The sequence below is a fragment of the Aphelocoma coerulescens genome, chromosome 21 (assembly GCF_041296385.1).
Source record: "Aphelocoma coerulescens isolate FSJ_1873_10779 chromosome 21, UR_Acoe_1.0, whole genome shotgun sequence".
In the NCBI taxonomy this organism is placed as follows: domain Eukaryota; kingdom Metazoa; phylum Chordata; class Aves; order Passeriformes; family Corvidae; genus Aphelocoma; species Aphelocoma coerulescens.
The window spans coordinates 7,196,317-7,221,075 of NC_091034.1; the positions used below are offsets into that span (position 1 = coordinate 7,196,317).

At 46.0% G+C, this 24,759-nt stretch overlaps 1 protein-coding gene across 3 annotated transcripts in view; it reads left to right on the forward strand.

Moving 5' to 3' along the window:
* DVL1 (dishevelled segment polarity protein 1) overlaps window positions 1-22,750 on the forward strand; it is a 68,086-nt gene extending 45,336 nt beyond the window's left edge. For 2 of the 3 annotated variants that reach the window (XM_069034816.1, XM_069034818.1), the window contains 12 exons: window positions 213-325; window positions 5,558-5,696; window positions 10,166-10,259; window positions 11,208-11,277; window positions 11,998-12,137; window positions 12,425-12,501; window positions 12,955-13,022; window positions 15,113-15,262; window positions 17,878-18,009; window positions 18,659-18,826; window positions 19,543-19,749; window positions 22,331-22,750. In XM_069034816.1, coding sequence (XP_068890917.1) covers window positions 213-325; window positions 5,558-5,696; window positions 10,166-10,259; window positions 11,208-11,277; window positions 11,998-12,137; window positions 12,425-12,501; window positions 12,955-13,022; window positions 15,113-15,262; window positions 17,878-18,009; window positions 18,659-18,826; window positions 19,543-19,749; window positions 22,331-22,716 — 1,744 coding nt within the window. In that variant the 3' untranslated portion in view covers window positions 22,717-22,750. The remainder of the gene's footprint in view (window positions 1-212; window positions 326-5,557; window positions 5,697-10,165; window positions 10,260-11,207; window positions 11,278-11,997; window positions 12,138-12,424; window positions 12,502-12,954; window positions 13,023-15,112; window positions 15,263-17,877; window positions 18,010-18,658; window positions 18,827-19,542; window positions 19,750-22,330) is intronic. The other variant, XM_069034817.1, reaches the window with a different exon arrangement.
* Window positions 22,751-24,759: the final 2,009 nt, after the last annotated feature.

Here is a 24,759-nt window from a genome sequence, read left to right on the forward strand (position 1 = left end):
GGTGGTTTTTTGTTTTTTTGGGTTTTCTTTTCACCCCTCAGGTGGTTTTTTTGGGGTGGGCCCAGCAGCCCAGGACAGTTTGCAGTGCTCAGCCTCAGAGCAGTTTTCTGGCTGCTGCACCAACGTGCTCCCAGCTGTGGCTGTCTGTGTGGAAAAGGGAAAAAGGGAAAAAGGGATGAGTGCAGTGATTGTTGCCATTTGTTCTGTGACAGTCCCAATGCTGCCAGCAGCAGGGATGGCCTGGACAACGAGACAGGAACAGAATCCGTGATCAGCCACCGGCGGGAGCGGCACCGGCGGAGGAACCGGGAAGGGCACGAGGATGGTGAGTCCTGCTTCATCTTCCCCCTTCTCCTCACATCTTTCAGAGCAACAACTCCTCCTGCACGAACACAAGAGACTTGTGTCTGCATTCCTGCCTGCTTTCAGGGACTCTTATTATTTTAATGGAATAATTTGATAATTGCTCTGAAACTCTTTGAAGCTCAGCGTTTTTCTGAGAGGTCTGCACAACCCACGGTGAAGTGGCAGAGAGATTATTTTTGACAATATGCAGAACTTTCTGCAGCATGAGAAGATGAATAGCTTGGAGAGGACTGGCTGTTGATTTCTCAAGGCTTGGCTCAGCTGTGGTGTTTTATGCTGGTGTAACAGGGGCTCTGGAGATCAGTTTTTATACCTAAATGCACCCAAAGTGCACCTATAAAATGCAGAACTCCATCTCTTGCCTCTGGTCTGTACATCAAAGTAAGCTTGGGTTTTTCATTCGTTGCCAGACAAGAATTTCCAGGCTTAATTAAGAATTAATAGGTGCCACCCATTGTGTTTAAAATGGTCCAGAATTTGGAATACTTGGGCCCAAGAGATGCCATCATGGCCTTTATTCCCAGCTCCACCCACCAAAGTATTTGCCTCCAGTTAGAACGCAGGAAATCAGATTTATACTGAGGGTTTCTGTTCATTTAACCCTTCCAAAGTGTCACTGATGCAGAGTAAATGAAAATCCCTCAGTGGGAGGAGCAGAGAGCTGTCTGTGCATGATCCTGACTGCAAATTCCTTTAGGAAATGACAGAAAGAGGCAGAATCCTCTCACAGCATTGTGTTAAAAACTTGCTGCAGGAAGGATGTGCAAAGGGGAGTTGTTTTAAGCATTAAATCAGTGCCAGTTCGTGTTTTGCTGTGGATATTGGCATAAGAGCTGGTGTTGGTGTATGGAAATATTTGAGCACAGGAGTTTCTGCTTGGAGTGGTCTGAAACCAATTCATACATTTAGAAAGAAATGGGATAAAATTTCCTCCTCCTGTCAAAGCCCAGACAAGAACATGTCACAAACATTAGCTGTTTTCTGAATTTAGGCCTTCTGCCTGCAGCAGGTGAGTTTTGTTAATGTGCATAAAGCAAGGGGAACTGCTTTAAAGTACATTATTTATAATGTCCATCGTGTTTCTGTGGTCATAAGAATATTTTATTTAATAATAACAACATCCAGTACACATAATAACACATGAAATATATACATGGATAACACATGAATAACACAATACACATGAAAACATGAGCTGTTTTCAGTGGAAAGCAAGTCTAAAATGCACAGTTCAGCTCTATGCCACTTGAAAATGCTAAAAGAAGTGAAATGCCCTAATCCTGGGAAGGATTTTAAGGCCTTTTAGTAACAATGACACAGAGTCATTCTTTCCTTGCACCTTCACGTCTTGTCTGGAGCACAGCTGGATGTAAAATGGGGGAACAGCCCTAGGAAAAGGGGGCCAAGGATGGGGAAAGGGCAGCAGGGCTGTGGCAGCTGATCCCAGCTGTTCCAGGGGCAGCAGCTGTGTCCTCTGCCCTCATTGTGAAACAGGATAAATCCTCCTTGCCCTGCAGAAAGCAGGAAATGCAGTGAGAGTGTTTGATCTGCTCCTGCAGAGACTCGTTTGAATAATGCCCAAATTACAGCCCTGGTGGTTGGCCGAGGGGCAGGATGAGGGATCTCCCTGAGCTGTGTGTTAATCACAGGTTTGTGCCAGAGGTTTTATTCCAGAGGCACAGGGACAGCTCAGCCAGCTGGACAATTCCCTGTGTCTGTAACTGTTTGGTACAAAGTGCAGGACAAAGAATCACCCACCTTGGCAAGGAGGATTTCCCTGGATTCCCTCAAAGGGAAAGGAGTTTTTGTTCCACGGGAAGACACGAGCAGGGTGTACCAAACTTCATTTCAAACAGGTGGAGTGAGAAAAGGTGCTAAGGAGGCATTTGGGAAGAGGGAAACACTGACCTCTTCCTCAAACCTGTACAGGTCAAACAGGCTGAATCCTCTGAGCCCAGAGCACTGGAATGGAGAGGTTCCACAGAATTAAGGTTGGGGAAACCCCAGGAAAGAAAAGGGACACTAAACAAAGATTTTTCTGTGCTACTCTCCATTTTAATTTACAAAAGTCGTTTCCTAATTTTACTGGAAAACGTTGCCAGCTTTCAGTCTGGGCTTGAACTGCACCAAGGTCCTTCCAGAGGTGTGATTTGGAGTCTGGGTGATGGTAAATTCCCCAGGTTCTCCAGTGGGTGATAATTAACAGCATGGTACCGTGGGTGGATTGTTGACCACAGCAGCCTGGATGTTTTCCTTCGTTGTTGCAGGATTACTCACCCCAGAAAAGCTGTTTCTGCTGAGTTGCTACTGGGCAATTACACACACAGAGGCTGTGATAAATACTGATGGCCAGCTGCAGCTGGAAGGTGTGGGACACACCTGGTGATCTGACAACGTTTTCACACCTCTTTCCATTGAGCATGCAAAGGATTTGGGGTATCCCTAAGCTTTTCCACCCATTTCCCTTAAATTGTATTCCTATTTTAAGTGCACAGACAATGAATCTTCATCTGAGCTTGTATATTCTTTGATTTCAAAATAATCCCCACAAAGAGAATGTGGTGGCTTGAGGAACATAATAAAACTCTTTTTTTTGGAGCTGTGTGACACTGCAGATACAAGCAGCAAGAAAATCTCGAGGAAAAGTGGTCTGGAAAAAAAAAAAAAATCAGGATCTCAGAGCTCCCCTTTTCTCTCTTCAAGCAACAAAAATCCTTGTTGCTTTGGAGAGTTGACAAAGTCCTATCAAGTGAAAGTGGAGTGAGGATCTTAATTAGGGCCGTGGGAGGTCTGTCTGGCACATGTTGTGGGGACCCCTCGCTGGGAGGAACAAAGCTCCCATGTCAGTTTGCTGAGGAGGAGTGGGAAAGGGGACTGTGGAAGCTCTAATTAGGGAGGTAATTAAGGGACAAGAGGGTTTTTTTGGGTGTTGAGGAATGTTTTATAGCTGCTGCTCGGTTTCTGACAAGTCTGCAGATGTCAAGTGTCGACACTGGTGTTTCAACACCCAGTTTGCTGTGGGGTGAACTTAACTCTTGTGCAGCCAGCTGAGAAATGCCTGTGCCTTGAGAAGCTCTTCACGAGGGCAGGCTCACAGATCCCAAATGTTTGGGAAGAGGAGCTGTTGCACATTTCCCCTTGCTGCTGCAATATGTGGATTTTTTACCACGCTGTGTGCCAAGGAATCTGCAGAAGGGCTGGAACTGGAAAACAGCTGGGATGGGAACGTGGAGCCTGTGTGGGGTGGAGGGATTGGAGGCTGTTTGAGGTTCCAAAGAGCATCAGTCCCCAGGCAAGTCAGGGTACAGGGATATGCCCATAAAGCAGGAGTGGACAGTCCCATTGTCCATCCCTATTTACGTAGCAGGGACTGAGCCCTGCACCCCACAAGTCTTTACTGAGGAAGTGATAACACATTTCCTGTTAATAAATGGGCAGGACCTTTGGAAGGGGTTGGGAGGGTGTTGTTTTCCCTCCTAACTGGGAACTTGTGCCTTCTCTCTGAGCCACCCTCACCCTTGTTCTCTGCAGTGGCACAGAACCCTCTTCACAGCTCCCTTGAGCAGATGCTGCTCTTCCCTTTCTGCTTTCAGGGCTTGTTTGATTTGGTCTTTGATGTGCTTTTGTCCCTCAGGCAGGGCCTGCTCTGCTGTTGATAAAAGTCAGGGAGGACATATTTTACCCTCGAAGGCTATGCTTTATTCTCAGCTCTTTGAGGCACTGAAAGGCTTTTGTCACACTGTCCTGGTGAACTCTGTCATCCTCTAATGAAGGGACAGGGCAGGGGGTCAGCAGGGCAGAAAGTCCCTGGTCATTAGTGGGACAGGCACTGAACCAGAGCAGGGAATGATTCTTCTTTAGACTTAAACTTGGTTACATGGGAGTATTTTATGAGTAAACCTCTTATAATCATGGTTTGGGAAAGTACTCAGTTATAATAATGGTTTATTGCCCCCAAACAATGCTGGCTAACATTAGAAAAGCTTGGAAAAGGGAATTTTAGTTGGGCAGGGAAATTGCAAAAAGACTTTATGGATTTAATTGCACACCTTAATTGCACAGGAAACCTTTCCTGTGAGCTCAAGGCTACCTGGTGCTGCTTGGGAGGTATAAAACAGATTTATTCCATGCCTTGGCTTCCTCCATTGCTGAGTTTTCTCCTGGTGCTGGAAATCTTTAATAAACACTGAGCATCACTTGTCAGACTTTCTCTGATATTTCACTTGCAAAGCAAACCATGTTACTTTATTAATTAACTCTCAGTATGCATCAGGTATCATTCCTTCTGCAGGGATGTAGGAATTTCTCCTGTAAGCAGGTTTTCCTTTCTGCAATTGAAGAGCAAATCCCTTAGACCTGGGAGTTGTGAGTTTGGAGAGGGTTGTTTAAAATCTCAGCCTATCTTTGAAGTCTGCTAGGTTGATTTCTTTACCAGGTGCCTTATCAAGCTGAGCCTTTCTTGTTTCAGGGAAAGAAACATTCCTAGTAAAATAGAACACTTGGAGATTAAGGATCTTCTAATGAAAGGTGCAGGAGGAGTTTGCTTTGCTGAGGAAAATCCCTAAAATATCTCTAGGAAAAGATGAGCCACTGCTGCCTTGAAGTAAAAAGGCATTCATGGGGAGGGGATTATCTGTGGGAATGTTTGTGTCTGCCAGCATTCACACAGCCAAGGATTAGGAAAGAATTGCTCTGGAACACCTGAATGGTCAAGGCAGTGTGAGTTTGATGTCCTGTGCTGCCCACACAAGGAACAGGAATGTGCAGCACAGGTCCAGGTAAAGGTGCTTTTATGGCTGAGATATTAATAAAATTCATCCAGGAGTGTTGGTTTTGGGATTTCTGGGCTGCTGGGTCTGTCCATGCTAAACTCAAAACTGCTTTTGTTTGTCCCTTCCCATTGACCCAGCTTCTTGTTGATGTCTGATACCTTTACAGTGCTTTTCTATGCCTGATTCTCTTTATGGCCTGCCCAGAAACTGAGCCATAGGCAAGTGGAAAAGGGACAGGGCAGGCCAGCAGGACAGAAGGTTTTCCAGCTGTTGAGAGGGATCAGCTTCTGCAAAGAGCTTGGTTTTGGCAGGAAGCTCCTCCTGCAGAGCTGTTGGTGTGATTGTCCTGCTGCTCCCAGTGCCACAACTTCCCTGCTCCTCCTCTCTGCCTGTAACACTCCTTTGTTGTGCTTTTCCAGTCCCCAGGATCAATGGGCACCCCAAGCTGGACAGGCACCGTGAGCACCCCCCTGGCTATGACAGCTCCTCCACCATGATGAGCAGTGAGCTGGAGTCCAGCAGCTTCATCGACTCTGAGGATGATGACAACACCAGCAGGTACAGTCCTGCCATGGGGACAGAGCTGGAAAAGCTTCTTGGCATCTTCTTGGCCTCTTCTGATTCCATCTTCTTGTTTTTTCTCTTCCCCCTCCTTTTTTTTTTTTAATTTTCCTTTTATTTCTTTTGTGATTCGAGCACTGGTCGTTCATCAGTGACATCATTGTGTGCAGTCACTGCTCAGTTATTGGGTCACTGTCCAAACCACTGTTGCAGTTGAAAGAAAAGTTCTGTTCCTCTCCTTTTAATAGCAAGAATGGTCACATTTCAAGATCAAAGCACTGTGCAACTGCCTACCTATTTATAAAGTAATGGTGTGAATATTAAAACAAAATACTGTCAGCATAGATTCCTAATAAGTGTGCACTTCACTGGAGCTCAATTATAAAGGAATTCCTGGGTAATTGCATAGTCTGAAACCTGTGAGCAGTTCAGGAATTCATCAAAGTTAATGCTGTTGCAAAGGCAGCCTGGGCTGCCATATATTTATGGCTTCTTCATGATTTCTTTCTTTATGTGCAGACACAGAGAGTGTGAATTATTCCCTACTTGAAAAATACCTCTCATTTCAAGACATCTCTGTTATATCTAAAGATAATTTTGTTTTTCCTTAAGAAGTCTGTAAGCCAATACATTTCTTGGATTCAAAATACTTCTTTGCAAGGATGTAAATAAATTTAATAGAAACAGCAAAGAGCAACTGCTCCTGGAGATGCTGAACCCCTTGCTCTGTTCACAAACATGGTCAGCTTATGGATCTTGGTGGATCTGTTGGGTCTTGGAGTTGGTCAGGGCCTAAAGACCTGCAGAAGAACAGCAGTTCCTCCAAATTCTGATTAAAGGCTGTGTGTTTCCAAAGGGTTAAAAGGTTGACTAAATGCACATTGAAGATTTAGTCCTGAAGTAGTTTCAAGAGCTTATTTTGCAGTCCCAGTGAAGTGCAAGGTGTCCCTTCACATGGCAGGGGTTGGAATGAGATGAGTTTAAGGTCCCTTCCAACCCAAACCATTCCACGGTGAAGTTGCCAGCACCTGGAGATACAAAAAAATCACTGTATATAAACCAGATATAAATAGATGTAAAAAAGATATTAAAAAATCCCCCTTCTGGATGTGCTTCACCTGGATATTCACGTGCATGGAGGGTTGGCAAGATCAGTCCTTACCCTGAATGCACCCCGAGCCTTCCCAAAGCCTTTAGGGCTTCGAGCCCTCCTTCCCTCCCTAAAAACTGGAGCCCACAAAAACAACAACAACAACAGCAACAACCCTGCAGCTGATTTGGATTTCTTGTAAATAAATTAATAATTTCCATGGCAGCCAGCTATGCAGGAGGGCAGGATTAGCACAGGCAGGGTGGCCACTGAGGCACGTGAGAGCAGACCCAGCGAAACCTTTCTGTAGGAATAAAATAAAACTTCCCGAGTCTGACCCAGGAAGAAAGAGATTCTTCGAAGCTGCTGTGCCTGCCTTTCCCTCTGGAGGCTGGGGCAGGAGCTTTTGGCACAGGGAAGAGCTGCCAGGCCAGCTAGTCAGGAAGAACCACTCAAAGGAATGCTCCAAGGTATGCTGTTGTGTTCCAGGGATGATGTTCTCAGGCACAGGAGGGATTGTGCTGGCAGGGAGAGGTTTTCTGTAGAGGCAAATCAGGCAAAGAGCAAATGGAGAAGGCTCCAGAGCTGCTGGAGACACCAGCCTGGGCACAGAGGGGTCTGAGGGGTGAGTTTGGTGCATGGCAGCTGATGGGTTCTGATGGCAGAAGCTGCTTTGTGAAGGAGGCTGTGCGGGGAGGAGGCACCGAGGGAGGAAATCAGATGGAAAGGATGTTGCTGTCCTGGAAGGGAAGAGGTTGTGAGGTTGGGATGCTTTTCTGACTCTGTGTGTTTGGCACTGTTTTATTTTAACTGGGAGCACTGGAGCAGAGCTGGGTAATTCCCAGCCCAAGGAATTTCTGTTGCATTCAGTTAAAGAATGATGTTTTGTTTTGGTGAATTAAGCTGTTCACAGATATTCCAGGACAGTGCAGAGTGACAGTGGGAGCACAAGAATTTATTTCCTTTCTTTTCAAAGTGGGATATAATGGAATGTTTGTGTTGTTTGCAGGTAGGATTTTGAATACAGGGTGATGTAGGGAACTTCACAGTAAAAGTCTTTTTTCTGTCTTCTCTTAGGTCTGACAGATCTGACATGTGTAGCTGTGGGATTATTGTCAGCAATTGCTGCTCTCAGTTCAATGTAACTAAAATAATTCACTGCAAAAAAATGATGATGTTTATTTCTCATTAAAGAAATTACCATCATTTCTTTCTAAGCCATATGGATAAGCTTTCTTTAACAAATGTTGCCTTTTTTTCCCCCTTTGGAGATTGTAGAATGGACAGAAAATGATTACAATTATTATTATTACTACTGTTGTTATTAGTATTACAATATTTTTTAAAATCTGTGGTATTTATTGACCTTTGTGTTAGAACTGTAGTCAGGGTTTTGGGCAGTAGTTGGTGCAGGAAATTAATTGCTAGTGATAACTCCAGATTTGTTTTTCATCTTTGCACTTTATTTGTCTCAAAAGCTCAAATTTACCATCTTGTCTTGCTCATCAAATTGTAACAACAACAACTTTTACCCAGTATTTCTGGGGATGCTTCAGAGAGCAAAATATTCCTCATTAGAGTAGTTTTGAGCTGCTTTTTAGCATCCAGATGCTCCCAGAGTATTAAGGATTCAGCAAGGATGCATTAAGGCTGTGGATTGAGCAGAAATTACAAGGAGAGATGATGAAATGTGCCACAGCTACATGAAATTAGGTGTAAAAATGTTCTTGCAGAGCCTTCTGATCATCAGTTTTGTGCAACTGATGTGAGAGGCTGTTTCAGCTGCAATTTTTCCCTGAAATGTTGTGTGTCCTCTTGAACTAAACCTGAACTGGGGCTTTTCTAAGGAGCTGCTTCTCAGCCTTCAATCCTGATACTGAGCAGAATGGCAAAAATACAGCAAAGAATAACTTCATGTCTCACATGTTATCACCTGGTAACAGAAGCTCAGAGATTTGCCAAGAAACTCTGGTTTTGCTGGTTTAATTTGAGAGAAAAATGCCCTTTCAAAGAGCAGGCAGCTTCACTGTGGAGTGAGCAACGTGCCTTGGCTTCCCTTGGATTCTCCTGAAGTGGGAAGTTTTAGCTGAATCCTCTGATGAGGTGTTCTGGGAGGGAAGAGGAGGAGAAGGAAATGGGAGAAGAAGCAGGAAGGGGGAGAATATTGATAGCAAAGTATAAGAGGAGGTTTTTGTGTCAATCTTTGGTGCTTTCCAGAAGAGGTGGATGTTGAACAAGCCCAGTTTTGGGATCCCTGTGGCTGAGACCTCCTTCTTTTTCCTGTTGGAAGGTAAAACCTCCCAACCCCAGGTGCTGTGTGAGCTGTTCCACCAGCCAGGAATTATCACATTTTTGATCTCTTTTTGAAAAATCCCACCTCTTGGTTCTTCAGTTCCCCTTGCTGGGAGGGGAAAAAGGAGTGTGTGAGGTTAACATGCCTGAAATAGTTGTGTGAACTCAAAGGGAATGTCAGGAGATTCACACCCTCTGAACAGCTCCAGCATCTGCAGGGGTGATGCTTGATGAAAACACCCTCATTTCAGGCCAGAGGGGTTTCCTGTGCTCTCAGGACACCAAGCTCCTTTTTGGAATTGCTGGGATCAAGTTTTTGTGGTATTCTCACATTCCTGCACGTGGCTGGAACTTGGAAGGCAGGGATGTGGAAATGGGGGAAAAGCCTGGCACTGTTTGCTTTGTGTTGTATAAGGTTGGATTTTTTAATCATGGTTAATGATGGAGCATTGCTTTGTCTTTTTTTTTTTTTTTTTTTGCCATTCTTAACATATTAAATAGAGGAGAGATGTCTCTGTGGTGGTATCTTAGTAATCTAGGCTTTGTGCCAGGCTCCTGAAATTAATTTGGGCAAATCCATTTCTGTCTCATTCCACTTTCTGTAAAATGAGGATGATTAATGCTCCAAACTCTTGAAGATCTTAAAGATTTATATGTAAAATGTGGCACACTTAGGTTCTACAAGTTTGAAGGGCCTGAAAAAAAAACCCACAGCAAAATAAAACCAACAGAAGATGTGAAAGTAAATCATATTCACTGTCCCCCTGTCATCAATTTCTATTTGATTTCTTTAAATTCAAGCCTTGAATTCCTGGTAACAGCAGAAGAAAATACAGCACCAAGACAGGACTCACAAAAATGAGCATTTAGGGTTGCACTCAGACTTGGTCCCAGAAGAAAACAAGTGCTAAGTTACACTCTGTAATATTAAATTATTAATGGGATCCCTGCTGCCGTTTAGCTGGAATCGTCTCCGTGTCTCTGTGATTTTCCCTCTCCTGCTGCTGCAGGAATCAGCTGCTTCTGGCAGAAAGTGCAGGTGGCTGAGCCTTGCAGGGGTGACATTTGCTCTCCTTCCCCCCAGGTTGAGCAGCTCCACGGAGCAGAGCACCTCGTCCCGGCTCATCCGGAAGCACAAACGCCGGAGGAGGAAACAAAGGATGCGGCAGATTGACAGGGTAAGGTTGGCACCAGCATTATCCAAGGAGGTGAACCGTGATTTTTGAGAGGAGCTGTTGACTCAGGAAGGGATCCAGGACAGGTCTGTGCCTGTTGAATTCACTGGGAAGGCTCCCTTTGGCTCCAGTCTGAGCTAAATCTCTACATTTGAAGTTCTGCGGATCCAAAGTCAAGTTCTCACCTCTCTCTTTCTCCTTTCATGTTCAGTGATCCCATTTCTTGTCTTTTCCAAGACCAGTCTGGAGGAGAAGCTCCATTAGGATGTGGGAAGGGGTATGAGATGTGCTGGGACTGCATTCTGCTGGAAGGAGAAATCCAAGTTCATAGGAAATCTCAAACCTTTTCCTTTGCCCTTTCCTGTGCCAGTCCTTGGCAGCAGGATGAGGGTGACCCCAAGGACAGAGTCCTGACGTAACTGTTTTGTTCTCCCATAAATGTCAGTCTTCTCACATGAAAGAATGAGCTGGCACACAACTTTATCACAGGACAGTGTTTTAGAAGATCTTTGATAAGCACCTTTGTATTTCATTTTGGAGGCAGGGCTGTGTGGCCTCTCACTTCCTGCTGGATCATGTGCTGTTCACCCCTCCCTTTAGGGAGGAGCTGGGGGTGCCATAATTCACACTCCACTGGGCACTTTGGGATTTAAATGTCTGCCTGTCAGTCACAGCCAGGAAGCAGAAATTATTCATGTGGAGTTCAGCTGAGAAAACTCAATCTAGGCACGTGCTCTGTGTGTTTTGTGATCAAACCTTTGGAGAAAGTGCAGACTGTGTTCACATTTCTTTCCTTAAGTTTCTAACTGAAGCATAATTTTGAGGAAGACTCAGTAATTTCTGGATGCCTTTCAATTGGAAACCTGTTAATCAGCTCCTGATGAGTTAATCCTCAGCAGTTCTTACTCTGAGCCATTTAAAACCTTGAGGCTTTTCTGTTGTGTTTTTCAGTCGTCTTCGTTCAGCAGCATCACTGACTCCACCATGTCCCTAAACATCATCACTGTCACACTCAACATGGGTAAGAGGACAAGCCACGTTTTTTATGATGAATTTCAAGTGGGGGAGATGTATTTTGTGATGGTGTGGGAGCCTTTGGAGCCAGGAAAGAATTCCTTGGTTTGAAAGGATGCCAGGTGAATAAAGGGAATGGCAGCTGAGAGTTGCTGCTGTGTTGACTGTGCCTGGATTCCTAATCCAGAACTGCATCGTCCTGGGCCATTTTCACCAGCAGATCAGTGTTCCTTCCAGGGAAGGAGCTGGAACTCCAGGATGTGCAGGGATTAGGGTAGAAGAGCACTGCAGGTTTGCATTTCTGCTGCTCATGTGTTTCATTGCTCAGCCAGACAGAAATGTGCAGGGCTACCAATGAATTCAGCACCTTTCAGTAGCTCCAAACCCTCCCTGCCTCTCTGACATGTGGAAGCAGAATTGCTTCATGTGATCAGTGCTAATTTCCAGGTGTGGACAAGTCTTTTCAGTGCTCTTCCTCTTGCTGTTTTTTTTTTTTAATGTAACACTGTCTTGGATGAGAAAATCCTGTCTCTAGCAGCCTTTCCCTGAAGGTGCCAGGCAAATATTCACCCTGAGAGCAGCCTGAGATCATTGCAAGTCAAACCTGGCCCTGCCGATGTGTTGAGAGATGTTTCAAAGCTGAAGCAGCCTCGCTCTTTACTATCACTCCAACCACTTCATCTGCTTTTTTTTTCCCTTCCCCACCCTCCACTTTGTGTCCATATAGAAAAATACAACTTCCTGGGAATCAGCATTGTGGGACAGAGCAATGACCGGGGGGATGGTGGCATCTACATCGGCTCCATCATGAAAGGAGGGGCGGTGGCAGCGGACGGGCGCATCGAGCCAGGGGACATGCTGCTGCAGGTGGGTCCCTGTCCCCAAATCCTGCTGCTGTGCTCAGCCATCCCACCAACCCCACGGGCTTTAGTAACCAGGGAACAGAATACATTGATACTCAGAGAAATGTAGCACAAAGATCACTGAAATCGGTGATTCTTTGCGATACGCTCTGAGAAACGACATTTCTGCAGCTGCTCCGAGGAATGGAAGCAGTGACCAGGCAGATAAATTGGGGGGATTTAATTAAGTAATTAAAACATCTTTAACTTTGCTGCTGCAAAGCCTGACCTCTGCTTTCTGCACCCTCGCAGGTGAATGATGTCAATTTTGAGAACATGAGCAATGACGATGCCGTTCGGGTTCTACGGGAAATAGTCTCCAAACCAGGGTGAGCACATCACAAAACCTCTTCCTCCTTATCCTCCGTGTGCTCCTCCATTGGAGCTGGGAAATCAACATTTTGATATCCATCAGCATGACTGATCTCAACTGTGGACTTCTCAGTGTAAGTGATGAATAGGTGAGGTTAGTTCTGGCCAAAACCAACACGAAGGAGGAATTGCCTGGTTTCAGCAGCACTGTTTGTTTATGTGATGAGCATTTTAATATCTCAAGAGCTGATCATCCAACAGATTTCTCCAACAGTGCTCATCATCTGTGCAAAACCAGGAACATCCTGATGTGCTTCATACTGAAAACATTATAAAGCTTCCCAAAACCATTCTCAGAATGTACTTGACAACTGTTGGATAGGACTGAGTTTGTTCCAAATAGTTCTTGTGGCATTTCCATCTCTGTAGGAAGGTTAAGAGTCCTCCTTCCCTGTTTTCTTTCTTCCCAGACCTATCAGCCTAACAGTAGCCAAATGCTGGGACCCTACTCCCAGGAGTTATTTCACCATCCCCAGGGGTGAGTACACATTTGGGTTCTTTGCTGGGTTCCTGGGGAGCCTTCAAGGTCTGGAATATTTTCACCTATTTTGGCATTTAAGATTCTACCAGTCCCAGTCTTTTATTTGTTTAACTTTTCTTTTGGGAGCCTGGGGTTCAAGATACTTTTTCTGAGATTCCACTGCCCACTGAATTCCTGGGAGTTTTTCTCTTGGTTCCTATCTCTGGATCAAGCTCCTAACCTTTTGGGAGGTGATACTAACCTTTCAATTGATAAAATATTTAGAGATAATTATGTAAAAAAGCCTCCTTTTCTCACATGTGAACTTCTTAGAGAGAATTCAAACCAAGTGTTTTGAAAATGTGAGGGAAGCAGCAGTGATACACATAAAACACTTTGAAAATGATCTCATTTTCAGTAGCAGCAGAAGATCTGTGCTGATGTGACAAACACAGCTGCCTCCTGCTGGTGAGGGCTGTGCTGGTGGTGCTGGAACCAGTTTGTTCCCAGTCCACAGAAGATGAGAGTGGCATTGAAGATGAGGGTGGAATAAATGCAGTAGACTGGTGCAGACTATGGGAGCTCACTCCCATGAAACTCCTGGGAAAACCAGAGAAACAACAAGAGAACAAGAGAAAACCTCTCAGATTTCTCAAAATCTTGATGTTTGCTGCAGCTCTGACCCTGTTTTCTGTGCTTTTTGTGGTGGTGCACACTGTGGGACCTCACTCCTGTGAAACCCTTAGGAAAACCAGTATAACCAAAAGAAACCCCCTCAGACCCCTCAAAACCCTGGTGTTTCCTGCAAGTCTGACCCCATTTTGCTGTCCCTTTGTGATGGTGCAGACTACAGGACCTCACTACCATGAAACTCCTAGGAAAACCAGAGAAACAAGAAGAGAACAAGAGAAAACCTCTCAGATCCCTTAACATCTTAGTGTTTCCTGCAAGTCTGACCCCGTTTTCTGTGCCTTTTGTGGTGGTGCAGACTATGGGATCTCACTCCCGTGAAACCCTTAGGAAAACCAGAGAAACAACAAGAAAACAAGAGAAAACCCCTCAGATCCCTTAGCATCTTAGTGTTTCCTGCAAGTCTGACCCCGTTTTCTGTGCCTTTTGTGGTGGTGCAGACTGTGGGACCTCACTCCCATGAAACTCCTAGGAAAACCAGAGAAACAACAAGAAAACAAGAGAAAACCCCTCAGATCCCTTAACATCTTAGTGTTTCCTGCAAGTCTGACCCCGTTTTCTGTGCCTTTTGTGGTGGTGCAGACTGTGGGACCTCACTCCCATGAAACCCATAGGAAAACCAGAGAAACAACAAGAAAACAAGAGAAAACCCCTCAGATCCCTTAACATCTTAGTGTTTCCTGCAAGTCTGACCCCGTTTTCTGTGCGTTTTGTGGTGGTACAGACTACAGGACTTCACTCCCATGAAACCCATAGTAAAACCATTGAAACAACAAGAAAACAAGAGAAAACCCCTCATATCCCTTAGTGTTTCCTGCATCTGACCCCGTTTTCTGTGCCTTTTGTGGTGGTGCAGACTGTGGGACCTCACTCCCATGAAACCCATAGAAAAACCACTGAAACAACAAGAAAACAAGAGAAAACCCCTCAGATCCCTTAACATCTTAGTGTTTCCTGCAAGTCTGACCCCGTTTTCTGTGCCTTTTGTGGTGGTGCAGACTGTGGGACCTCACTCCCATGAAACCCATAGAAAAACCACTGAAACAACAAGAAAACAAGAGAAAACCCCTCAGATCCCTTAGCATCTTAGTGTTTCCTGCAAGTCTGACCCCATTTTCTGTGCCTTTTGTGGTGGTGCAGACTACAGGACTTCACTCCCATGAAACCCATAGAAAAACCATTGAAACAACAAGAAAACAAGAGAAAACCCCTCAGATCCCTTAACATCTTAGTGTTTCCTGCATCTGACCCCGTTTTCTGTGCCTTTTGTGGTGGTGCAGACTGTGGGACCTCACTCCCATGAAACCCATAGAAAAACCACTGAAACAACAAGAAAACAGGCGAAAACCCCTCAGATCTTTCAAAATCTTGATGCTTGCTAGGAGTTTGACCCCGTTTTCTCTCCCTTTTGTTTGCAGCTGAGCCGGTGCGGCCGATCGACCCCGCGGCGTGGATCTCTCATACCACGGCCATGACGGGAGCGTACCCCCGTTACGGTATGAGCCCCTCCATGAGCATCACCACATCTACCAGCTCCTCACTAACAAGCTCAATTCCCGAGTCGGAAAGTAAGTCACCCCCTGGCCAGCCCAGGGCAGGGGGCTGCTCGGGGCCAGCAGGGCCCGGCCACGGGCACGGTGACAGCGGCAGCGGCAGCCAGGCCTTGAAGGGTTTTTCACGCTTGGGGAAAGCAGGAAAACTTTTGACAAAGGTTGGAGGTTGATATTGGAGGTAGTTGGTCAGGGTTTTGTCTCAGGGAGAAGTGGTTGCTGGTGGGTTTTAAAGATAGGTTCAGGTTTATCCCCTCAGGTGGATGGGAGAGTTCCCACCTCGCTTTAGTTGGTTTTTAATAAATTTCAGTGATAATGTTAGTGTTTCGTTCAGGAAATCCTTTCCTGGTATTCACATGGCCTTAGTTTATTCTTCTTTATCCTTTCTTATGCTTTTTTATATTTCTAGAATTTATTGAGTGAGCTCAAACTGAGTTTAACATCCTACATAAAATTATGGTTAAGACTTCAGCCTTCTTCCTGGTTTGTCTGTCTGTGGCAGTCTAAAAGAGTTGTGTCCATGAAACCAAGAGGTTGTCATGATTCAGAGAGGTTTCTTTAATTCAAAAGTCTCTCACAGCACTCTAATCACAGAATCTTCTGAATTGGAAGGGACCCCACAAGGATCATTGAGTCCAGATCTTAAGTGAGTGGTCCAGACAGGGATCAAACCACAGCCTTGGTGTTACTAACACCATGCTCCAACTCCTTATCTTGGAAATTTGTTTAAGGAGTATTAACTCTTCCTTTCTTTTACTCAAAATGAGACTTTGCTTGTAAAATGTCTCAGATTTCATAAGATGAAATTCCACCTCACCTTGGAAGGAAAGGCCAGGGGTTTTTTTTGTAGGTGTTTTTAGCTATCAGGCAGCACCACTGAGGGGAAATAACCTGCAGTAGGAAGCAAGTGAACCCCTTTCCTGCTGGCTGCTTTATCCTCAGATGTGTTTTGAGCCTTACAGGTACTGCTGGAATCCAATGTCTCTGCTGGTTGCTGTCAAACAAGTCTGTACTCATCATTCCTCTTGAACAATTCATGTATCCTGTGCCTTGATTATAGTGCTGGGATTGGGAAGTGGGGAACAGGCACCCTCTCAGTCATTCTTTGAAAATAAAGGTATTTGGGAGCAGAACCACATTTCTGGAGACAGCTTCTCATTTCTGTGCCAGTGACTTAAAATATTTCCTTTCTGGAATGCAAGAGAATAAAGGGTACCCCTGATTTTTATTGTGACCTCTTCCTTCAGCTCAGCCCTGTTACCTGCCCTGACCTGGGTTGGGTGAATTTTCCACAGCTGACTGAATTCAGACCAAAGTTGGGAGCATTTCAGATGCATCTTAGAATTTTCCATATTTGTACAGCAGCTAGAACTTAGAAAATACTGATTTTCTGTTCATATGCAGATGACAAGTCTCCAAGAAAATACAATTTATTGCTCCCCATGTACTTGGATATTAGTTTGTTGGTGTATTTTTTTCCCCAGACATGTTGCTTTTTGCCACTAACCAAACTAACTTAAAGCAAAAGCAAAGTTTTAGTGTTTATTTGAGGTTTGTAAGTATTGAAGCTGCATGCAGAGCTGGTCTGGGATGTTTTCATGCATATTGGCAGTGCATGTATGGAAAGAAGCATTTTCAGTTTTCATTGTTTCATGCTTGCTGTACCTTTTTTTATCAAAAATTTTGGGTGGCTGGACAAAAGTGGTTCCCTTGTGCTTTTGGAAGGTGGGTGATGTGGGGAACTGGGAGGAGGGAGGGGAGGAAAGTGTATCAATTCCTGCTGGAGAAGGGTCTGGGCTACAAACACAGACAAAAAATGAATTTTCTAGGGATGGAAGATGGGACAGGAAGGAGGATTTGACAAGATCAACCTCAACCCTGTTCTGATTTTATTGTAAAAATTCCTTTGGGAATCCAGCTCTGCCTGTAATGGTGTGAACTGGGAATGGCTGTGGAGGCATTTGGGAGCTTTTTTTAAAGTGTTCCACAAGAAAGATGCAGGGCAGAGTAATCCTGGGAGGAGTGGATTGTGAGGCTGCCATCTCTGGGACCCTGGGAAGAGTTTTTATGAGGAAATCACTGTCCTTTCTCCTGATGAGGGAAGATTTCTAATTTCAATTCTCCCCAAGGATGTCCTGATCTTTAAAAAATAAAACAACTGGACATGGATCGAGCCATGGTCATCCTCTTTCTCCATGCAGATGGGTGTTACTCCTGACAATGAACCCAAACCCAAAAGAACAAACCCCAAAAGCTTGTCCCACAAACACTGATCCCTTGGGTGGAAGGGCTGTTCCTGGGAAATTGAAATGGGAAATGATGGATCACAGAACTCCCTGGATTTCATTTCCTGCCAATCTTGATGCAAAATGGATCCTGGAGCTGCTCTGGGAAGCCAGGACATGGGGACTCAGCATTCCTGAGCCCAAAATCTGAAGAATTGCTACAAATGCTGTAATTTACTCCATGGATGAGGGTGCATTTGGGAACCTTTGTGTCTTTTTTTTTTTTTCCTTTTTTTTTTTTTGCATCTGTTGGTAAAAGTGTATTTTTGTTCCATCCAAACCGGGAGCTGAGAAGTTCTTTCAGACTCAGTTCATTTCAAAGCAGCCTGTGACCTCTCTTCCTTTTAGAATTAGAAGAATCTCCCTTAACTGTGAAGAGTGACATGGCTACTATTGTCAAGGTTATGCAGCTGCCAGACTCAGGCCTTGAAATTCGGGACAGGATGTGGTTAAAAATCACCATCTCCAATGCAGTCATAGGTAAGCAGATCCCAGGAATGCTTGTGGGGGGAAAAAACCAGTGACTTAGTGGAAATAGGCTCAAGAAACTGCCTTTTTATGAGCTTTTTTTCATGTCTGTGACCTCTTTTGTTCCATTTATGGACAGCTCTAAGTGTGACAGGAAATAACTCTTGTTTGAGCCTGGGCAGCCAAAGTTGCTGCACATTTCTCGTGCCCACACAGAGCTGGTTCTTAATCCTTTGTTTTTATATCTCAGGTTTGCAGGTGGCTCTAGAAATCTGCCCAAGTTCAGCAGAGCAACTGGAATTCCAATTCCAGACAACCACACAACCTTAATGAAGCCTCTTAATTAGATTTCAAATCACCACAGCCAGTCAGCCTGTGCTAGCATTCAGTCAGTTCAGGCTGTAGGTGCTTTTTTGTTGAGGAAGGGGTTGGAACACAGGTTTCTTGGCAATCTAAAATCTGCCTCTTGAGGAAAGTGACTCCCAGTCACTTCTCCTCTGCAAATCCAGAGAAAAATTCCTTTTCACTCCTGCAGCTCAAACTTTGAGTTGCAGAGTGTGTACAAATAAGATTTTTTTCCGTGGGTATTTAGTGTCAGTGCCCATGTAGGTGTTCAGCTGGCACAATTTGGCTCAGATGATCCCATGTCTCCCCATTTTAGGAGCAGATGTGGTGGACTGGCTTTACACACACGTGGAAGGCTTCAAGGACCGCCGGGAGGCCAGGAAATACGCCAGCAGCATGTTGAAACACGGCTACCTCAGGCACACTGTGAACAAGATCACCTTCTCAGAGCAGTGCTATTATGTCTTTGGAGACCTCTGTGGCAGTAAGTCCCCACCTGGGAAGGGCAGAGCTGTCCCTGTGTCACTCCTGTGGCTCGAGGATGCACAGAGATTCCCCTCGTGCCTCCTCACGATGAAGAATTTTGTGAGGGAGAATTTCCATGAGGGTGGCAGAGCTCTGGAGCAGCTGCCCTGGGAGGGGGTGGAGTCTCTCTGGAGATGTTCCAAACCCAGCTGGATACGTTCCTGTGTCACCTGCTCCAGGGTTAGACAGGAGGGTTGGACAGGGGGATCTCCAGAGGTCCCTTCTAACCCTGACTGTCCTGGGACTCTGTGGGGTTTCACGAGGGATGTCCCAGAACAGGCCATTACCCTGAATTTGTGTGACAAGTGGCTGGTGCTCCCTGTTAGCCCAAGCAAGGAGAGCACCTGGGGGAGGATGTACCCATCAAGTAGAGCACTGAGGACAGCAGGATTTATTTCTGGTGGTGCCACAGACTCCCTGCTCTTCAGTCCCACTCAGTTTCCAGTCTGGAAAAGGGGGATGTCCTCACCCTGTCCTCACCTCTCACCCTAACCCTAACCCTAACCCTTTCCTCACCCTGTCCTCACCCTTTCCTCACCCTGTTCTCACCTCTCACCGCTGGCTGAGAAGGCTGATTTCAGGGGGTTGCTAAGCTTCGAATGCCTCCATAAATGAATTCACAGGGATTTTTATACCTGCTGGGTAAGAAGTTTTCACCTTTCCTTCCTTTCCCAGATCTGGCTGCACTGAACCTTAACAACGGTTCCAGCGGTGCCTCAGACCAGGACACCCTGGCTCCACTCCCACACCCCGCTGCTCCCTGGCCCCTGGGCCAAGGATATCCCTACCAGTATCCTCTGCCCCCTCCTTGTTTCCCACCAGCATACCAAGACCCAGGCTTTAGCTATGGCAGTGGCAGTGCAGGCAGCCAGCAAAGTGAAGGTAAGATGGGTTAATTGGGTGTGAATCCCACAGCTCTCATTATCCCCGACCATTTGCTTGAGTTCCTTTGTGCTGTCCGTGCCTGTCTCGTGGTTTTGTTTGCTCCCTGCATGGATTGTGTGCAACAGCACTTAATCGAAGGTGTTTGTGTCTGTGGAGGAGTGGGTTTGGCTTTCAGCTCTCTGTAGAAACTGCCAGGCCTTAACCCGGTCAGGAATTGCCAGCAGTGGGGTTGATGTTGCTGGAAATGAGGCAATTTCTGTGCTGGTGGGACAGGGATTAGAACCAAGGAGCTCTTGGCTTTTCACTTCAGTGCTCAGCACAAAAGGAAAACCACGTTTTTATGCTGGTGTGAGACAAGTGGGAGGTGGCCAGCCAGGGGTTTCCAGGGCTGAAACACTGCTCCGAGGGAGGAGAGTGTCTGCTGGCATGTGTGACAGGGACAGGAAGAGAATTCTGCATGGATTAAAGACCTGCCCTCCTCCTCTTCTGCCCTAGCATGATGCTGTGATTCATTTTTAACCTTAGTAAATAAAATTCTCTCGGTTTTGGCTGTACAGATTTTTTTTTTTTTAATCACTCCCAGAGTGAGTTTTGCTTTTGGAAATGCTGCCAGTAAAGAAGGGGTGAGGACTCCTTGTGTTTTTACAGTGAGCATGCAGTAAATTGGATGTCACTTATCCCTGTTTACCACAGCCAGTCAGATTTTGCAAAATGGCACAAAAGGGTTTCAGAACAGGAGCTTGCTCACGGGATTTTAGCCCAGCTGCTTCTCACCTTATCTCAAGATAAGAAATATCCACAAGGAGGCTCCCAGAGGTGTTAGAACTGGAAACTCATCACCCTGGACAGAACGTGGGGGTGGATTTTTGGCAGCTGCTTCTGTGAGCAGTAGGAATTCTCTCCCTGCTGCTGGAATAGGAAAGGAATGGTGTTTTATCCATGCTGTGGAGAGCCTCCCAAAAAGTGCCAGGGTGTTCAGCTCTGAAAGGTTTCCACTCTTTCCTCGTGGAAAACAACTTCTGTGCTGTTTCTTGTTTTGTAACTGTTATTCCCTTGTTTTGTCCTGAGCAAGCGTTAGACTGAAGGATTCCTAGAGGAATGGCTGACTCTAGGGGATTGGTAAGCTTCAAATGCCTCCATAATGAATTCACAGCATGACCATTTTTAGACTCTTGTGACCCAAATGTTTAGCTGTATTTTTTTTTATTATTATTTTTAGTTTTATTTTTAGTTTGAATTGTCTTGGACGCTCAACCTGTCTCAGTGCACAGTGGTGTGACATTGGCATGTCAACCTGTCTGGCCCCTGTGGGACTGTGCTGCAGCAGCTCAGAGGGGAGGGAATCAGGTGGGAAAACCTTGTCCCCAGGTTCTCCAGAAAATAAATAGTCCAAATGTATTATGGTGTCACCCCTCTGGGTTGGATTTCTCCACCAGTGCCCTTCCACTGCCCATTTATTGATGGCCAGGTGGCTCAGGCAGGTGTTGGGAGTGCTGGAACACAAGGCTGCACTCAAAACAGTGTTAGAATTGGGGTTTTGTGCCCTTTCTCTTTTATCTGCACTGTTAGATCATAACAATCAGCAAATACCACTTCAGAAGCTCAGAATACTCACTTAAAATCCAGTGGTTTTGTGGTCTGTTTTCCATCTCTCTGGCACTCTGCAGGGAATGCAGCCTTTCCCCCCAAAAACCAGCCTGGTTTTGCACCTCCCCAGGCAGCTGGAGCAGCAGAAGGGATGGGCATCTGCAGCTCAAGAAGGAGCAGCTCAAAATCATTCTGTTTTTCCCAGCTCACTGGCTCATTCAGACTCAAAAGCTGGTCCCCTGTTCTGCTGGCTGGGGATCCTTTTTGGGAACTCCATCTTGCACTAAGGTGGAATTTAATGGGATATTCCTTGGGTTGATTAGTTGGATTTTAAAAAAGGAACTGTCTCCTGATCTCTCATGGGAACAGAGCAAGACCTTCAACTTCCATAAAAAAATCACTTCTTGAAGTTCAGTGTAGCTTGTTTGTAGCAGCTGATACTCAGTGGCAGTTCTTTGGTTTTCCAAGATTTAGTGGCCTCTCTTGGGAGCAACATCCTGTGTGTTACTCATTGATGGTAGAGCAGTTCAGGAACTGTTTTCCAGGGAATCCTCCAACAGCACAACGCTTTAGTGAGGAATTTTAAAAGAACCTCCCCACTGAAGCCAACAAAACCTCAGGGATCTGAGTGTGCCCAAGGGTGACAGAAAAGGCAAAGGGGTTTCTTGTGGAAAAGGTAGAAAATACCAAAGCACAGACAACTAGAATGAAACCTCATTTGCTTGAGTCAGCCCCCAAATTCCTACTTTGTCTTCCCGTTCCCCCTCCTCCCCTCTCCCAGCAGGATGGATTTGAGCCAGGAGCTGGAGTTTAGCTGCTGCTTTCACCGTGCAAGCCCTGAGGTGTCTGTGTGTCCCCATGCATGGCACAACCCTCATTGCCAACCACCAGCGCGCCCGGGCTGACACGTGGGACGCACCGGCAGAGCCGAGCTAACCCCGCTCTTCTCTCTCCTGTTTTTTTCCCCCCCCCTTCTCCGTGGGGGTGGCAGGGAGCAAAAGCAGCGGCTCGAACCGGAGCACCAGCGAGACCAGCAGGAGAGCCGTGGGCAGGGAGAAGGAGCGCAAGTCCGGGGGCAGCGGCAGCGAGTCGGAGCCCGCGGCGCGGCGGGAGCGGCCGCTCAGCCAGCTCAGCCAGCGCAGCCACGGCTCGGCCAGCGACAGGAGCCACCAGAGCCACCACTCGTACGGGCCCCCGGGGGTGCCCCCCTTGTACAGCCTGCCCAAGCTGGGCTCCAAGGTGTACGGCACCAGCGGCCCGCCCGGGGGGCCCCCGGTGCGCGAGCTGAGCGCCGTGCCGCCCGAGCTCACCGGGAGCCGCCAGTCCTTCCAGAAGGCCATGGGCAACCCTTGCGAGTTCTTCGTGGACATCATGTGAGAGGAAGTGCCTTCAAAAGACTCTGCACAGTGGGCGAAGGGGTGGTTTTGGGGGTTTGGGGGTTTTTTGGGGTTTTTTTTTTTTTTTTTTTTTTTGGGGGGTGGGGGTGGATGGGTTGGGGTCGTTGTGGAACACTCAGTGGAAGAGGCTTGGCTGTCTTGCATGTCCACACCTTCCTGTTTGCAAGTGTGTCGCGGAAAAAAAAAGGACAAAACTGAACAAAAAAAGAAAAAAGGAAAAAAAAAAAAGACAAAAAAACCACACCCCACCCCCCCCCCCCCCAAAAAATGAACGACAACAACAAAATCTCCTGGGATTGTTAAATATCTGCAAATCGATGGCATCTTTTCTTTATCTTTATTTTTTTCCCCCCTTCCCCATCTTGTTTTGGATTGTGAATGGCTGGTGTATATTCACATCTTTGGTCATTGTGGCACCTACTTCAATGGAATTACTGTCTCTTTTTGGGCTGATTGGAGGACTGTTGTTTCACATGACTTCTAAATTCCTGACAATGCATAGGAGCACTTTTATTTTTCCCTGCTTTTTCTCTTGCAAGGACAAAACGACTGCTGGCTGGTATCTGGGATACTGCCTTGGAATGCTGTTTCTTGGATGCATCCATAGCTCCAAGCAGACATGGCACCCACAAGTGCTTGGAAAGGAGCAGGATCCAACCAATTCCTAGAGGAAAACAAAGCTGTGGCTACCTTCTGCTGAGTAGGGAGTATAAATCAATCTTTCTTGGGTTCTTGGAGGGTTTTTTTTTTTAAAGATATTCTATCAAAGGAGTGCTGGAGTCTTGCTACTGTATGTGTTCATTGTGCAGAACTTGTAAAGTTATTTCCTTCAGTTATTTCCTTATTTCCCAGCAGTGATTTCCCAGCTGCAGTCGGTTCCTGGGCATTTCAGTCACATCCCTGCTGACAGGTGTGGCTGTTCCTTCTGGATGTGCACTTGCTTGCAGGTTGGAGGAGTTATTCCCACAGAAATAGGACAATTGCTGCAATTCTGTCAGCTTTTCCCTTTTGAAGGGGCTGTTTATCCCATTCCAGCAGAGACACTGGGAAATCCTGGCTCCCACTGGGACGTGGCTCTTCACTCTGTTCCTTTCTTCCTTTCTGAGCAGAACCTTTCTCTTTTTTTGTTCAAGCAGAGACCTGAGGATGTCTGATTCCCCCAGGAACATTTCTGAGCACAGGCAGGGCTGGCTGTGGGCAGGGAGCTGTGAGGGTGTCTGAGAACAGATCAGAAATGGTACAAAAAGAAATCCTTACCCCTGACACCAAGTGAGACCCACCCTGCTGAGGAGCTCTGCCTGAAGCAGCTGCTGTTGAATATCCCCAAGATTTAATTTCTGGCTATTTTCTGTTCTCTGGAAAGTAAATTCAGGAACCTTCAGTGATATTTAAGAAGCTTTTTTAAGGTGTGGTGAGCACAGCCACCCTCTGCCACAGTGGCTCATTTAATGGGACACGAGCTGCAGCCACTCAGTGGCATTTGACCATGGGGCCATCCCTTGGTTAAATCCTCTTCTCTGAGATCCCTGCTGCTGGCAGGATTTAGGACAGGTGCTTTAAAATCAGTCTTGACTGTAAATAAGCATTTCTTTCACTGGTGAGAAGCTTCTTTTTGGTCTGTTCCATGCTTTTTGGGTAAATATCCAAGGTGGACGTGAAAAGAGAACATCTTTCTCTCTGTACACACACAGTTCATTTGTCACCCTGAAAACTGACTCTCCTAACTGTCCATTTCATTCTGGTCTTCCACTTCCTCCCTTTTTCCCACCTCTGTGCAAACACCTCCCTCTGTCAGAGATTCCAGATGTTTGTGTTGATGGGAGACTCAATTTCTCCTTCCACAGGGAGCCAGGCATTTGGGAAGCTGTGTCACTCAGCCCATTTCTGGGCTTCTAAATTGGTTTTCTTTACAAAAACCTCCCCCAAAAAACCTGCCCAGGGTTTCTGAAAGCAGAGCTTTCATCACCATCCATGGATGGCTCCTCAAAAAAAGTGGCCCTGCCTAAAGTCCTGTACAACAGGA